The sequence below is a fragment of the Pagrus pagrus genome (assembly GCF_965226575.1).
Source record: "Pagrus pagrus genome assembly, chromosome: 15".
In the NCBI taxonomy this organism is placed as follows: Eukaryota; Metazoa; Chordata; class Actinopteri; order Spariformes; family Sparidae; genus Pagrus; species Pagrus pagrus.
In genome coordinates, this window is record NC_140199.1 from 26,987,109 (window position 1) to 27,005,963 (window position 18,855).

Here is an 18,855-nt window from a genome sequence, read left to right on the forward strand (position 1 = left end):
CCTATACGCACACTACGCAAGTTGCTAGATAGGACAATCTGATTATTCTGCTATGGATAACAAGAAGCTTAATAGCCTATGGCCAGGAATTTAAAGGTTTCATTAAACATCCTAAAAAGAAATCCAACATCATATGTGTTTAAGAAATTTGACTTAAGCCAACCTTACACTTTGTCATTAAAGGTTATGATAGCATTGCAAAGACAGAGGAGAGGGAAACGGGGGAGGGTGTGTCATTTTTAAAAACAAAGATTGAAATATAGTGTTTGGTCAAAAGGAACAGAGTTAGAATACTTAGTAATTGAAATGTGGGCAAGAGAAGGAAATGTCAAAATTGTTTACTTTTATAATCCACGCAAGAAGCTTTCAGCAGAGCTAATGGATGAACTGACAATGTTTAACAATGACAGTGGAATGGTGATTGAAGAGTTTATGTAGAGTAAAAATCTGTGCCTAAATGATGGAGGTGGTGCAAGAATCAATATGAGAACTGGCGCAGAATCTGCCATAGATCTCACACTAGTGTCAGACTCATCAGCAGGTGTTTGCTCATGGGAAGCTGTGAGAGGAACGACTATAGGAAGTTATCACTATCCTATAGTAATTGAAGTAGGCTTGAGTTTGGAGGAACATGATCCAGGAGGACTGCAGAAATGATCGTTTGGTAATCCTGACTGGGAGAAATATAACTTCATTAGTGATCAAGAAATGCAAAAAATTGATGTTAATACAGATGTTGATAATCTGAATATTTCTGTTTGTAGAGCTACTCTCGATGCCGAAAAGCAGTCGATACAGTGGAAGGGATGTAAACACGAAAAGAGGATTGTACCATGGTGGACAAAGAAATGATCAAGCAATTAAGCCTTGAAATGAAGCTTTTAGAATGTTAACAAGGAACCACAGTTTCCAGAAAATATAAGGTGAATATAAGGAGAGTCATAATAAACAGCAAAGAAACACTTTTGGAGGTATTTTAACTCCTTAGGAAGAGAGACAAACATTGATAACTCAATAGTTTGTTATTTAAAGTGGGAAACAATGACACAGGCAGATGGGAATACTGTGGGCAAGAAGAAACAGTAGAGCATGCAGTGGTTCACTGTCTGAGATACAGTATGAGGAAGAGAGAAACCTCAGGGAAATAAAAGTACACTTTAACCTCATAGACATTCTACAACATTCTCAAATCAAGTGTTATCAGATCCTATTCCAGTACCTCAGAGAAACTAACAACACTGAAAGGATATAGCTTCTTTTTCTTTTTTGAATATTCCACCTACTAACTAGACCCTCTGATCACGCTCAGAACCAGTTGGGGGCGGTAATGCGCCAATTCGTCGCTTGCCAACCTCCAATGAAGCTCAAAAACGAAGAAGAGAAGCTAAATGTTCGAGCGGAACAGCCATCAGCACGCCGGCAGGTGACTGTGTTGTGACATGTCTGGGGCTGGTGGTCGTCTGTCGCCCCTGTTCAGCCGTGTTGGACTCTCCTTGTGTCGGTGTGCTGCGGCTCCGTCATCAGTCCGTGTTGTTGGATGTAACAGACGGAAGATACCCGCTGCCAGCGTCACACTGACCCAGAGCCGAGCACTGAGCGGCACGCAGCACGTTATTAAAGGTAGGCTAAGAGCTGCCAGCTAGTTAACTGGGACACATTAAACAGTGTCCAACACTAGCAGGTGTTAGTCAGCGGCGCATTCTGTCCATTTCCGTTCAAGAGTGTGTTTACTCTCTCAGCTATACGCAATATCGTTATCTCAGGAGGAGTCCTCAGTCAGCCAGGGGCCATTCAGATAATACGGGCAGCGTTATTAGCTCAGTCGTTGCTAATTCATACAGTAGTGCCGGTGATTAGTGCTTCTTCACCGTCTGTACAACCGAGTCAAGTCGATCTCCATGGGCACGTGGCCAGCATCCGGTATTGTCCGACGAGCCTACTGTTGGTGTTGAAATGACTGAAGGGGCTCTGTGTAGTGTTGGAGAGGAAACTCCAAGTAGGGATGTCACGATCAGTTTTTTTTTTAACCTAGATCCCGATCCGAGTCATTTAATATTTAGTATCTGCCGATACCGAGTCCCGATCCGATACTTAGCCCTACCTGATATTTTCCTAGATAATACAGCTGCATTAAGAAAAAATTACCTGCGTCCAAGCTGTTCCTTAGTAGGTTGTTTTATTTTGTTGAAACAAAGTAAATACGTTCATATGGCTCTTTCTTATTCTGCATATCCTACTGCAACATTGATTTATTTGTTTTTTGTTTTTTAATAAAAAAACAACCTGATCCTCTACCACGGAGATGGGCTGGTTATCCAGTTCCCTTCTCTCTATGTGGCCATGTCGCTGTCTCGAGGATATTTCTCTTTCCTTTTGAAAGTATCCTGCGAGTGTTTGTTGCTTCAGTGCCTTTGCCTGTATTGCTTGAGTCAACTCGTTATATTCCTTTGAGTGTTTGTTTCAAATGCGTAGTATTAAATGCAGCTCTTTTGTTACAAAACATACGGTGGTATTGCAGATGTACTGCTTTTGCTTTCTAATTTAAAATGTGTCCACACTGCAGACATTTTATCCACACGTTTGCCAGAGAAACGTTACACGCGCATTTGCGTTCTTCCACAAATTGTGCTCCGTTTACAGCTGGCGTAAAAATAATCGGGCTCGGGTCCACGTTCAAACTTGTCGATCCCGACATCCCTAATGAAATGTGAGTGTTTTGTCTCTGTACTCCAGCAAATTGGACATGAAGTGCAGACTGTTGTTTGGTGAAGAATCAGGGTAACACCTACTCAGCTGCTCACTTTGTAGATGTAAACAGTCTCATATTAAAACACTTTAACCACATAGTCACTGTGTCTTATCAATTCAATATCCTGGAATACAGAGCCAGCACAAGCCTGTCCACACACTGTGCTGTGCCTGTTTAACATGTTTATCTCCCTCTGACCTCGCTATAGCCTACTGAGCCGAGGCCAGCTCTGGGAGTTGTGGGTGGTGAAGTCTTGACTCACTATGTTGTCTTCCTTCCAAGGGAAGCTGGTGCGAAATGGAGAGGAAAAGAAAGCAGTGGTGAGTCTGCCCTGTATGATCTGTGATCTTAGTTTTTATTTAGCCTGCATTCATTCATCATAGTACAGTACATACCTGAGATGATCTACATTCACATTGTTGGCTGCAGGTTCTGCAGTGGTTTTTCCATTATTACCTATTTACAGTGATTAAATACTAATAAATGCTAAGAATAATTTTTCACTCAAGCTCATACTTCATATCATAGTTTTATCACATTTCTTCTTCATTTTCTTTAACCCCTGTCTCCCTGTCACTGTTTTCAGATCTGTATTGAGGGGAACATTGCCAGTGGGAAGACGACATGTCTGGAGTATTTCAGCAAAACTAGCAACATAGAGGTAACAGAGCTAGGTCCTTGTACAGCAGTGGTGTGCATTGTGCAGAATTGTGTGTATGTGCTACAACACTAGTATCTACCCAGTTGTAACATAGCTGTCATTTGACATGAGGGTGGTGGAGTTATTTTTTGTAACGCTTTCCAATGCATGAACAATGCTTATAATGAATAAGAAGTTCAAGTGTCTTAACTAGCTATTAACTAGATGTGACTGATGGGGCTTGTAATGCTTATTGACTTATACTCACCAATAAACACCTAGAAGAATCAAGTGTAGTCAGGACTTATTGTTTTCATCTCGTAATGAAAATAAAGCCTCAGTGTATTTTGTGTTTTTCTTACTTTGAATGTGTCATCTGGGTTTAAAAACGTTGGCACATGCCTCAAGCTGAGAAATGTTGCTTATATTTCCTCCTTCACTTATGACCCAGCATAGATTCTTTAAAATATATCAGAATGAATTACACATTAATAACCTCCAAAAATGATATGTCACGACGAAGCATGCATTATTATAGATGCCTCCATATGTACTTCACTTTACTTAACACATACAATGCGAACTTATCATAATGCATGGACTGCTATAGCATACAAGGAGTCCTGACTACAACTGATTGTTGAGGTGTGTAGGTAAGCATAGGTAGTAATAACATATTATTAGCCTCATCAGTCATTAGTTCAAACTAGTGCGCACTCAGTTTCACACAGATGAAAATTCAGTTCTAAAATCCAGTGTTTCAGCAGTGTTACTGTTGAGGCAAAGCCCAGACATTGGAAGCATTCATTAACATTTCATTTCTCTCTTGTTCTGCAGGTCCTCACAGAACCAGTCTCTAAATGGAGGAATGTCCGTGGACACAACCCTCTGGTACTGCACATGACAGTGTTGTTGTCAGACTAATTGACAAGTATTTACAGCGTGTGAGCATGAAATAGAGTAGTACTTTTAAAATTAAGGTTTTAAAATCACAAACAAGCTAAGCTACCGCTGCCTCTGTAGTTTAGCTTGTTTGTAACTTTGATGTTTTAATGTATTAATACATCATTACGGACAGGACGTCATGTCCCCGGTGTGTAGAGGCTTGTAGTCTGATAAGGTATATGATCTGCTGCTTTCTACTGTTCGCTGGTTTTCTGGCATGCTCATGATAATGAACATGACACACAAGAAAAACAAAACGGTACTTGTCTACTGACAATGGGAAAGAAGCCAAATGCCCATTTTTAGTGGTAAAAGCGTAGAAACCTGCATATACTTGATCATTTTGGTGATGTGAAGACCTACAACAGGCCCTTAGGGACTATTGTCTGTTGCCATTTCAAAGACCATCAAACTACCTACACGGTTAAGAGAGTGGAGAGGTTTGTTTGTTTTTTTTTCACTAAATTTGTGTGACTGACACCTGAATTTCACTGCAATCTGCCTATTTTATACAAATATCTCCTGTGTACTGTGTGTTTCAGTGAATTTTAGCCTAATTATAGTAATAACTTCATAAGGGTACCAATAAATATTATAATCTATCCTGAGGGGGCCATTATCCAGATCATACCATGTATGAAGGGTAAGGCTGTGTGGTTATATCGATATTATATTGTTATGTTGTATGAGACTATACTGTATATGGTCTTAGATTTTGGATAACTGACTTTTCCTGATTTAAGAGGCTGCATTACAGTAAAGTGCTGTCGTTTTCTTGTTCTAATACTTGGCTTCACCCACATCATATCCATATTACTGTTGATAATTTATCAAATATCTCATTGTGTTAATATTTTGTGAAAGTACCAATAGTCATCCCTACAATATCAATATTGAGGTATTTGGTCAAAATTATTGTGATATTTGATTTTGTTGCCCAGTTCAAATATTTATGAAATGCTTTTGAGGAGATTTCAAAATATTGAAATACATACTGTGTATCACAATGTAGCCTAAATATATCACAATATTATTTTAAGGCATATACTGCCCAGCCCCAGTCCTGTGGTTTGTATAGTATGGGGGTTGTGTCAGCTGTTTGTTTCTTTCCCTGCAGGCACTGATGTATCAGGATCCTGCACGCTGGGGCATCACACTGCAGACATATGTTCAACTCACCATGCTGGATAGGCACCTGTCAACGATAGTAAGTGTACTGTTAGCGGGAAACACGCATTGTATTTTTTACTTGTGATAAATGCTGTGGTGACCTGCGGCGCTGACAAACATGTTGGTTGTTGTGGACTGGTGATGCAAACATAAGACCTCATCAGGATTGAGCTGTATGTACTTAAAAGTCTCTTGTTGGTTCCAGTCAGCTCCTGTCAGGATGATGGAGAGGTCCATCTTCAGTGCCAAGTACATCTTTGTGGAGAATCTTTTCAAAAGGTAACACTTCAGCACCTGGATCAGACCAAGAGACTAAATAAAGTGTCAGCTAAACTCTCCTCCTGCTTTGATGGATTCTGATGCATAACAATTCAAGGTCATAGTCTATATTGAATACATCCTGGAAGTGGAATTTATACAAGAAAAGGTTGCCAGTATGGATAACATTTTCTGTCATGGTTTACTCATTTTATATCACAATATAGCAGTATATTAAAATACACAATGTCACATTCAAACTGTGTTAGAGAAAATGTCTGTTTTCTCAACCTATTTAGAGAATTAAATACCTGACACATAAAGGTACTTAATAACATTGATGCTACAGTGTGGTTAATCCAATATCACTATAAAACAACTGCTGGTTGATTTACAGCATTTCCATATTTAAAGGAGATGTAAATATCCTTTAAATATGGTATAGAAAATCTATTATGGTGGCAAATTTAGATCATATCATGGTTTATATTAATATTGCTTATATTGTTTGACAGTATACTGACACATGTTAATGCAAATGCTAATGTCATCTTTATTGTTGTGATTTTTTTACCCAGTGGGAAAATGCCTGAGGTGGACTTTGCTGTCCTCACCGAGTGGTTTGATTGGATCACAACTAACATTTCCATTCCAGTTGATCTGATTGGTGAGAAAACACAAAGCAGAAATACAAACACACATTTAATCAAGATTTGATAAATATAAGAAATGCAGTAGTTGCAGTGGTTTCTTAAGATTCCAGACAGAGACTGATGGCAGATTGGCAACCTATGCATGCCTACCATGATTTAAAAGAAGACGTAATAAGAACTTATAGGCATCCTATCTGAATAGAAATAGTGAATTGTGAATGCATGATACGCAGACAGGAAACATGATTTAGTATATTAGATATGCAAGTTCACTTAGGTTTGTATAATATGCATATTGAGACACCAGAGTGTCTGCTTATTCAGTATTTTTCTCTTGGCAATAAACCAGAAGACAAATCTGTAATAAGAAGTGTGTCTAGAACAGTATGGAGATGTGAAGGGTCTCTTTGTTCTACACAGTGTTCACATACACAGAATCTATTGTCAATTATTGCAATATTGCACTGCACTGATAAAGCACCACAATTCAGCAGATCGTCATCCACAGAAATGGCACAGAACAAGTCGTCATTATCAAAGCGTTTGTTTTTTTTTAACATGAAATATTGTTCAACAATCTCATAAAAAAGCTGCAACTGAACTGGACTGCTGCCTGTCCTTTGACTGTTTGCTTTCTTCTCCAGTCTACCTGCAGACTTCTCCTCAGACTTGTCACGAGAGGTTAAAACAGAGATGCAGAGAGGAGGAGAAAGTCATTCCATTGGTGAGGACACACACTCAAACAACAAAAAAAAAAAAATTGAGATTTTCTTTTTTTGAGAATTACAGAGATTAACATTTTGTGAGTTGCACACCAGTGTACCATCTTATATGAGACCTCAATCCTCTGTGTGCGTCTGTGTTCACCAGGAGTACCTGGAGTCCATCCACCAGCTGTATGAGGACTGGCTCATCAACCGTACCTCATTCCCTCTTCCTGCTCCTGTTCTGGTGAGTGACCATCACGGCCAAGTTTTTTCTTGGTTAATGTAGATACTGTACCTACATACAGCACATACTGTATGTTCAGATTACCACACAAATTAACCTTTTTTCTGATGCTTTTGTTTTGCTGATCCTCCTCTCTTCATGTGATGTTGTGTCTTAGTGACCTTGAAATCTGTAGATTCTTTGTCTCCTTCAGCATCTGATGGCCTGTAACTCTGATCTTTTTCTGATAATAAATAGAAAAACCTTTTTTTTCTCATAGGTGATTCCTGCTGACCATGACCTCCAGAAGATGCTCAGCCAGTATGAAGAAAACCGTGACAAAATCCTAGCAGCTAGCTACAACTGATATCCAGTTACACACACATCTCTGCATGGAGACAGGACATCCTAAACCATTGTTACACAATTGATCTGTTACATTTACTTAAAGCTTTTCACAACCAACTAGAGCTCTAAGATTTTGATTTTAATTTTTAGCAATTTGACAACTCGTTTTAAAAAGGGCAAATAACCATATGTAGACGCTTACCAAAAATGTAAATTGAATGTACATTAGGGTGGAAAAGACAAATATTGAGTTTTTTTAACATAACCTGAGAAACTTTTAATTGTCAAAGACTTTACTTAGAGCTCTGCAGACAACACTTAAACTGTGACATTTAGCAGATTTGTTCCACATTGTATGTAGTTTCTGGTGCAGTTGTTATGTACTAGTTTGCTTTTTATTCCACTGTGTAATGTAAAGCACTTAAGTTTATCGTTAATTGTCAATGATGAACAACAATGATGGAGTGGTTCACAAGGGGACCTCCGACACAAGTGTTTGATTTGTGGAAGTGGAGTGGAGTGGAGTGGAGTGGAGTGTTGGCAACAGTTATAGAATCAAATATACCGTAAAGTGATATAATTGATTTTGGGACCACATGAAAGCCATCTAGTGTTTACATGTTTCTGTTATTCCTTTGTATGAAGGAGTGTATGATGTTTGATCTTCTGCCATATTAAATCAATTCTAATTAAAGTAATCCTAATATTTTTAAGCATGTTCATCTTTATGTATCGGTTGATATGTTAGTGGAAAAAGTTGGCAAGAAACAAAATATTAGATATGTTTAATTCTTGCCATGAAACAGTTAAGATTTTGTGGGGTAAGTTGCTGCAAATGATTACTGATAATCAAACAATGTCACCTCACAAATGCAACTGAATAGACTGCAGCATTGACCGGCAGCATTGTTCAAACATAAGCTATTGCTCTCTCATGAACTGATACAGCAAGAATATGTTGCCACAGGTTTTTTTTAAATCTTAAGTGCTGTTTTGATCCCTGCACACATTTTATATTTTTTTTCTGTAGCTCTGTTGAGGAAACCAACACTTGCTCAGCCGAGGGATTATTTAAGGATAAGTTCACTCAAAAATGAAGATTGAGCCATTAAGTACTCATCCTCATGCTGATGGAAAGTCGCGTGTAGCCCAAAAAACTTATGGAGGTTCACAGCAAAACAGCGTTGCAGCATTCTCCTTAACTGAAGTAGATGGGGACTTGTTTTACAATGTAAAAAAACAACTACTTGTCAACAAGTCTCAGGACAGACGGTTCAAGCACCAGGCTGGAGTTTTATTAAAAATTTTCGTATTTATTTTTATCACTAACACAACTTCACTTCTAATTTTTGAGTGAGAAATCAACTGTGTAGGTTTCAAATCTGGGCAGTTTTATGAAAATTGATGGCGAATTGAAAATATGTTTCAACATTTGCCAGTTGAGTGGCTCCATTAAGTGTCTATGGGGGTAGCTAGCTAACTAGCTACCCCCATAACTAGCTTAACTAGCTAACTGCCTTGCTGGTCAGCTTACAGACCCCTCTTTCCCCTGGTCACACAGACCACTGCAGCCAAAGCAGTGGATGACTTCAGCAACATTTCTGTCAACTGTATCACATTTATTCTGTTTATTTTCTATTATTACAGTTAAGCGCTGCTTTAGGTAAACTCCATAAGATGCTGTACAGAGCCAGAGACACAGATGCTCCTGCTCCCAGCCCTTTTCACGCTTACTTGTCTCTGCTCCTCTGCTTGTTAAAGCACACCGACAGTAGCTGCCCTGTCCATTTTTTATTCTAATAATTATTTCACCTTAATACTTTATATTTAAAAAAACAATTGTGAAGCATGTCTCTTTACCTTTCATCTCTAGTTGCCTTAAAATAATACTGTAAGCATATTGGGCTACATTGAGTGGTGGACATGATGATTTAAATTTGTGATAAACAATTTTCATTCAGTGGTCGCAAAGTATATGAAAGTATGGAGGAGACTAATGTGATTGATACAGTTGGGTGATGTAGAGAAGATGTATTGTTTCAGTATAGCTTAGTGTGAACGCCCTGCTGATAGTACCAGTATGTACTGATGAGTGTGTAGTAGGCAGTATGTCAGTATGTGATTTCAAACATAGCGTTGGATTATGCTTGACGAGCTGCATGGAGCCATTTTATGTTGGGTTTTTTCAGGTGTTTTTAAAACATGTACTTGTGCTGTGAAGCTCCAGAAATGTTTTGTGGACTCACCCGACTTTCCATGGCATGGGTTGGTAGATAATGACTGACATTGGGTTAGCCTTAATATCTTTTATATACAAGCAGTTTGATTTCTTAAGTTACCATGGAGTTGGTGTTGACTTTTGGTTACTTTTCAAATTGCAAATTTGTTACAAATATCTCAATCTTGTACTGCTAAGCCAAAATATCAACTAAGGCATCTGCATTATAACATGACCCTGTGGCCCTGCCCTATGGAGGGGCCCTGTGTCAAAACTCAATGTAAATAAACATAGCACAAAAAGTAAGGAAATTTATGTTTGGTAGATTATTTCTTTGTTGTAACAATGCTTCATGGCAATAAATCCTATACTGTTGGAAAGCCTGTTTATTTCCCTTTTAAATGGTGCCACATTTGTAAGAAACATGCATTTGTGGGATGAGCAGCAGAGCTGAGTATGTGGGTTGTACCCATGAAAAATTTGCCAAATCTTCTCTGCCAAACAGCTTATTCTGCTACTGACTCTTGTTTGGTATTGTTCGGTGGATTGGATGATTGAAGTCTGAAGAAACAAGACATATTGGCAATCACAATATGAAAAATAGAGAATATAAAATCACAATAGAGATTATACATATAATATATCATTTATATATATTATATACAATAGAGAGATTTATATATAATCTATATATAGAGAATATCAATTATATATATATATATATATATATATATATATATATATATATATATATATATATGTATACATACATACATATATACGTATAATCTCTATTGTGATTTAAAATAGAGAATATATAATCACAATAGAGATTATATATACAGTACAGACCAAAAGTTTGGACACACCTTCTCATTCAAAGAGTTTTCTTTATTTTCATGACTATGACAATTGTAGATTCACACTGAAGGCATCAAAACTATGAATTAACACATGTGGAATTATATACTTAACAAAAAAGTGTGAAACAACTGAAAATATGTCTTATATTCTAGGTTCTTTAAAGTAGCCACCTTTTGCTTTGATTACTGCTTCGCACACTCTTGGCATTCTCTTGATGAGCTTCAAGAGGTAGTCACCTGAAATGGTCTTCCAACAGTCTTGAAGGAGTTCCCAGAGATGCTTAGCACTCGTTGGCCCTTTTGCCTTCACTCTGCGGTCCAGCTCACCCCAAACCATCTCGATTGGGTTCAGGTCCGGTGACTGTGAAGGCCAGGTTATCTGGCGCAGCACCCCATCACTCTCCTTCTTGGTCAAATAGCCCTTACACAGCCTGGAGGTGTGTTTGGGGTCATTGTCCTGTTGAAAAATAAATGATGGTCCAACTAAACGCAAACCGGATGGAATAGCATGCCGCTGCAAGATGCTGTGGTAGCCATGCTGGTTCAGTATGCCTTCAATTTTGAATAAATCCCCAACAGTGTCACCAGCAAAGCACCCCCACACCATCACACCTCCTCCTCCATGCTTCACGGTGGGAACCAGGCATGTAGAGTCCATCCGTTCACCTTTTCTGCGTCGCACAAAGACACGGTGGTTGAAACCAAAGATCTCAAATTTGGACTCATCAGACCAAAGCACAGATTTCCACTGGTCTAATGTCCATTCCTTGTGTTCTTTAGCCCAAACAAGTCTCTTCTGCTTGTTGCCTGTCCTTAGCAGTGGTTTCCTAGCAGCTATTCTACCATGAAGGCCTGATTCACACAGTCTCCTCTTAACAGTTGTTCTAGAGATGTGTCTGCTGCTAGAACTCTGTGTGGCATTGACCTGGTCTCTAATCTGAGCTGCTGTTAACCTGCGATTTCTGAGGCTGGTGACTCGGATGAACTTACTCTTGGTCTTCCTTTCCTGGGGCGGTCCTCATGTGAGCCAGCTTCTTTGTAGCACTTGATGGTTTTTGCGACTGCACTTGGGGACACTTTCAAAGTTTTCCCAATTTTTCGGACTGACTGACCTTCATTTCTTAAAGTAATGATGGCCACTCGTTTTTCTTTACTTAGCTGCTTTTTCCTTGCCATAATACAAATTCTAACAGTCTATTCAGTAGGACTATCAGCTGTGTATCCACCTGACTTCTGCACAACACAACTGATGGTCCCAACCCCATTTATAAGGCAAGAAATCCCACTTATTAAACCTGACAGGGCACACCTGTGAAGTGAAAACCATTTCAGGTGACTACCTCTTGAAGCTCATCAAGAGAATGCAGAGTGTGTGCAAAGCAGTAATCAGAGCAAAAGGTGGCTACTTTGAAGAAACTAGAATATAAGGCGTATTTTCAGTTGTTTTACACTTTTTTGTTAAGTACATATTTCCACATGTGTTAATTCATAGTTTTGATGCCTTCAGTGTGAATCTACAATGTCAATAGTCATGAAAAGAAAGGAAACTCATTGAATGAGAAGGTGTGTCCAAACTTTTGGTCTGTACTGTATATATATATATATATATATATAAAAAATTTTTATATATATTTCCATATATAGATAGATTTATATATAATCTTTATATCTATCTACCTGCCTATCTGACTACCTTGGCCTCACCGGTACAGCACTCTCTTGGTTCCAGTCTTATCTAACAAACAGGAAACAGTTTGTCACCATTGGAGACTCCAGTTCCACCCCAGCTCCAGTCAACCAAGGCGTGCCTCAAAGCTCTGTGTTTGGACCCCTCCTCTTCACCATCTACATGCTCCCCCTTGGTCAGATAATTCGCAAACATGGTCTCAACTTCCACTCCTATGCTGATGACACTCAATTATATCTCTGCACCAAACCATCCACCCAGCTACCCCCACATTCACTTGTCATCTGCCTGCATGATATAAAACTCTGGATGACATCAAATCAACTCAAACTTAACACCAATAAAACAGAGCTCATTGTTGTGGCCTCAAAGGCGCTGCTCCAGAAAGTTGGAGATCTTCTCCTGGACTTGGACAGCTGCTCTATCTCCCCATCCACGGAAGTCCGCAACCTGGGTGTCATCCTCGATTCCACGCTATCCTTTCAAGCACACATAAAATCCATCACCAAATCAGCTTTTTATCACCTTAAAAACATCTCCAGACTCCGGCCTTCCCTCTCCGAACCTGTGGCAGAGACCCTCATCCATGCCTTCATCACCTCCCGCCTGGACTGCTGTAATGGAGTCCTGTCTGGGCTCCCTTTCAAAACCCTGGACAGGCTCTAGTATGTGCAGAACTCCGCTGCCAGGGTCCTCACCCGCACCAAGCCCTGGCAACACATCACCCCCAGGCTTAAAAACCTATCTCTTTAATAAGGCCTATCAGCTCTAGGTCCAGCCCCAACAATCAACTTTTCTAGTTCTTTATCTTATATGTATTTTTGTTTATCCATGTATTCTATGTTTTGAATGTTCCACTTTGTTAAGCGTCCTTGGGTACCCTGAAAGGCGCTATGTAAATTAAATGTAATATTATTGTTATTTAAAATATAGAATATATAATCACAATAGAGATTATATATATAAAATCTCTATTGTGATTTAAAATATAGAATATATAATCACAATAGAGATTATATATATAATATATCATTTATATGTCATTTATATATGTGTATATATATACATTTATATATAATCTCTTGTGATTTAAAATAGAGAATATATAATCACAGTAGAGATTTATATATATATATACATATATAATATCATTTATATATTATATATATATAATCTCTATTGTGATTTAAGATAGAGAATATATAATCACAATAGAGATTGTATATATATATATATATATATATATATATATATATATATATATATATATACACATACAATCTCTAATATGATTTAAAATAGAGAATAAATTATCACAATAGAGATTATAATATATATAATCTATTGTGATTAAAAATAGAGAATATATAATCATAACAGAGATTATATATCATTTATATATATTATATATATATTTATATATATAATCTCTACTGTGATTTAAAATAGAGAATGTATAATCACAATAGAGATTATAATATATATAATCTCTATTGTAATTTAAAATAGAGAATGTACAATCACAAAAGAGATTATATATATAATCTCTGTTGTGATTTAAAATAGAGAATAAATCATCACAATAGAGATTAAGATATATATATATTCTATTGTGATTTAAAATAGAGAATACATCATCACAATAGAGATTATAATATATAATCACAATAGAGATTATAATATATAATCTCTATTGTGATTTAAAATAGAGAATATATAATCACAATAGAGATTATATATATAAAATATATTAATATATAATCTCTTGTGATTTAAAATATAGAATGTATAATCACAATAGAGATTATAATATATATAATCTCTATTGTAATTTAAAATAGAGAATGTACAATCACAAAAGAGATTATATATATAATCTCTGTTGTGATTTAAAATAGAGAATACATCATCACAATAGAGATTATAATATATAATCTCTATTGTGATTTAAAATAGAGAATATATAATCACAATAGAGATTATATATATAAAATATATTAATATATAATCTCTTGTGATTTAAAATATAGAATGTATAATCACAATAGAGATTACATATGATATATCATTAATATATCATGTATATTTGTATATATATATATATATATATATATATATATAAAAATATAATCTCTATTGTGATTTAAAATAGAGAATATATAATCACAATAGAGATTATATATATGATATATAATTTATATATCATTTATATATGTGTATATATATATACATTTATATATAATCTCTACTGTGATTTAAAATAGAGAATATATAATCACAATAGAGATTTATATATATACATATATACTATCATTTACATATTATATATATATATAATCTCTATTGTGATTTAAGATAGAGAATATATAATCACAATAGAGATTTTATATATATATATATATATGTATATATATATATATATATATATATATATATATATATATATATATATACATATATATACAATCTCTAATATGATTTAAAATAGAGAATAAATCATCACAATAGAGATTATAATATATATAATCTATTGTGATTAAAAATAGAGAATATATAATCATAATAGAGATTATATATCATTTATATATATTATATATATATTTATATATATAATCTCTATTGTGATTTAAAATAGAGAATGTATAATCACAATAGAGATTATAATATATATAATCTATTGTGATTTAAAATAGAGAATATATAATCACAATAGAGATTATATATATAATACATCATTTATATATCATTTATATATGTATATATATATACATTTATATATAATCTCTATTGTGATTTAAAATAGAGAATATATAATCAAAATAGAGATTTATATATATATACATATATACTATCATTTACATATTATATATATATATAATCTCTATTGTGATTTAAGATAGAGAATATATAATCACAATAGAAATTTTATATATATATATATGTATATATATATATATATATATATATATATATATATACAATCTCTAATATGATTTAAAATAGAGAATATATAATCAAAATAGAGATTTATATATATACATATATACTATCATTTACATATTATATATATATATAATCTCTATTGTGATTTAAGATAGAGAATATATAATCACAATAGAAATTTTATATATATATATATGTATATATATATATATATATATATATATATATATACAATCTCTAATATGATTTAAAATAGAGAATAAATCATCACAATAGAGATTATAATATATATAATCTATTGTGATTAAAAATAGAGAATATATAATCATAATAGAGATTATATATCATTTATATATATTATATATATATTTATATATATAATCTCTATTGTGATTTAAAATAGAGAATGTATAATCACAATAGAGATTATAATATATATAATCTATTGTGATTTAAAATAGAGAATATATAATCACTAGAGATTTTATATATATATACATACAATCTCTAATATGATTTAAAATAGAGAATAAATCATCACAATAGAGATAATAATATACATAATCTATTGTGATTAAAAATAGAGAATATATAATCATAATAGAGATTATATATCATTTATATATATAATATGTATATTTATATATATAATCTCTATTGTGATTTAAAATAGAGAATGTGTATTCACAATTGAGATTATAATATATATAATCTATTGTGATTTAAAATAGAGAATGTATAATCACAATAGAGATTATAATATATATAATCTCTATTGTGATTTAAGATAGAGAATATATAATCACAATAGAGATTATATACAAATATATTTATATATATAATATATATTGTGATTTAAAATAGAGTGATCACAATAGAGATTATATATATAATATCATTTATATATTATATATAATCTCTATTGTGATTTAAGATAGAGAATACATAATCACAATAGAGATTATATATATACAATCTCTATTATGATTTAAAATAGAGAATAAATCATCACAATAGAGATTATAATATATATAATCTATTGTGATTTAAAAGAGAATAGATAATCACAATAGAGATAATATATATATAATCTCTATTGTAATTTAAAATAGAGAATGTACAATCACAAAAGAGATTATATATAATCTCTATTGTGATTTAAAATAGAGAATGTACAATCACAAAAGAAATTATATATATAATCTCTGTTGTGATTTAAAATAGAGAATAAATCATCACAATAGAGATTAAGATATATATATATTCTATTGTGATTTAAAATAGAGAATACATCATCACAATAGAGATTATAATATACAATCTCTATTGTGATTTAAAATAGAGAATATATAATCACAATAGAGATTATATATATAAAATATATTAATATATAATCTCTTGTGATTTAAAATATAGAATGTATAATCACAATAGAGATTATATATAATATATCATTAATATATCATGTATATATGTATATATATATATATATATATATATATATATATATATATATATATATATATAAATATATAATCTCTATTGTGATTTAAAATAGAGAATATATAATCACAATAGAGAATATATATTTATAATGTCACTAATATAATATATATAATCTCTTTTGTGATTTAAAATAGAGAATGTATAATCACAAAAGAGATTATATATATAATCTCTATTATGATTTAAAATAGAGAATAAATCATCACAATAGAGATTATATATAATATATCATTAATGTATCATTTATATATGTATATATATATATATAATATATAATCTCTATTGTGATTTAAAATAGAGAATATATAATCACAATAGAGAATATATATTTATAATATCATTAATATAATATATATAATCTCTTTTGTGATTTAAAATAGAGAATGTATAATCACAAAAGAGATTTTATATATATATATACAATCTCTATTATGATTTAAAATAGAGAATAAATCATCACTATAGAGATTATATATATAATCTCTATTGTGATTTCAAATAGAGACTATATAATCACAATAGAGATTATATAGATATATATATATTTATATATAATCTCTATTGTGATTTAAAATAGAGAATATATAATCACAATAGAGATTATATATATAAAATATATTTATATATATAATCTCTTGTGATTTAAAATAGAGAATATATAATCACAATAGAGATTATATATATACAATCTCTATTATGATTTAAAATAGAGAATAGATAATCACAATATATATATATAATCTCTATTGTGATTTAAAATAGAGAATATATAATCACAATATATATATATATATATATATATTTATATATATATAATCTCTATTGTGATTTAAAATAGAGAATGTACAATCACAAAAGAGATTATATATATATAATCTCTGTTGTGATTTAAAATAGAGAACAAATCATCACAATAGAGATTAAGATATATATATATATTCTATTGTGATTTAAAATAGAGAATACATCATCACAATAGAGATTATAATATATAATCTCTATTGTGATTTAAAATAGAGAATATATAATCACAATAGAGAATATATATTTATAACATCATTAATATAATATATATAATCTCTTTTGTGATTTACAATAGAGAATGTATATCACAAAAGAGATTATATATAATATATATACAATCTCTATTATGATTTAAAATAGAGAATAAATCATCACAATAGAGATTATATATATAATCTCTATTGTGATTTCAAATAGAGAATATATAATCACAATAGAGATTATATAGATATAATCTCTATTGATTTAAAATAGAGAATATATATAATCACAATAGAGATTATATATATAATATATCATTTATATATCATTTATATATGTATATATATAAAAATATATATAATCTCTATTATGATTTAAAATCCATTTGTCATTCTTTTTGTAGGTCACTTGATGTCATCCTACAGTTGCTGAGTGACATTCGAATGAGTTGACGGTCATCCCGGTCTGTGGAGAGTCGTTTTCGCCCTCTGCTGGTCTGTAGCTTTGTTGTCCCGAATGTCTGCTGCTTGACCTTGTTCTTATGAACCGCTGTCTTAGAAATTTTAAGGACAGAAGCAACCTGACGCTCACCGTATCCCTCTGCCAGTCAAGCCAGAATTGAACCCTTCTTTTTCTCACTCAAAGCTTTTCTTTTCAACTCTTTTGGCATGGTCATAGTTATTTTTTGATTCCAATTACTTTGAGGTACTACTAGCACTGTTTTTGCCATCCAGCTGGTCCTATTGCAAGAGGATAGTGATGACCACAGTAGTGGTTTTTATACTTTTCCTCATTAAATAAGATTTGGTTACAGGTGATCACCTAATCAGTACCTCATTAAGTAGAATGAGGTGTGCTTGTGTTGGAATTCAACAGATACTGGAATGGAATGGCTGTCATACATGTTGAGATGCTGATTTCAGAAAAAATTGCAGTAGTC

General features: G+C 33.0%; 1 protein-coding gene across 2 annotated transcripts; it reads left to right on the forward strand.

Moving 5' to 3' along the window:
- Nucleotides 1-1,328: 1,328 nt before the first annotated feature.
- tk2 (thymidine kinase 2) lies at nucleotides 1,329-8,495 on the forward strand. Of its 2 annotated transcripts, none has more exons than XM_084375371.1 (10): nucleotides 1,329-1,620; nucleotides 3,032-3,069; nucleotides 3,336-3,410; nucleotides 4,227-4,280; nucleotides 5,452-5,541; nucleotides 5,710-5,783; nucleotides 6,341-6,429; nucleotides 7,060-7,139; nucleotides 7,286-7,366; nucleotides 7,626-8,495. In XM_084375371.1, exons 1-10 carry the CDS (start codon nucleotides 1,440-1,442, stop codon nucleotides 7,710-7,712), a joined length of 849 nt encoding a protein of 282 aa, XP_084231497.1. In that variant the 5' UTR covers nucleotides 1,329-1,439; the 3' UTR covers nucleotides 7,713-8,495. The 2 variants fall into 2 exon arrangements, with proteins under 2 accessions (XP_084231497.1, XP_084231498.1); XM_084375372.1 differs by having other exon boundaries at nucleotides 1,505-1,620; nucleotides 2,958-3,069.
- Nucleotides 8,496-18,855: the final 10,360 nt, after the last annotated feature.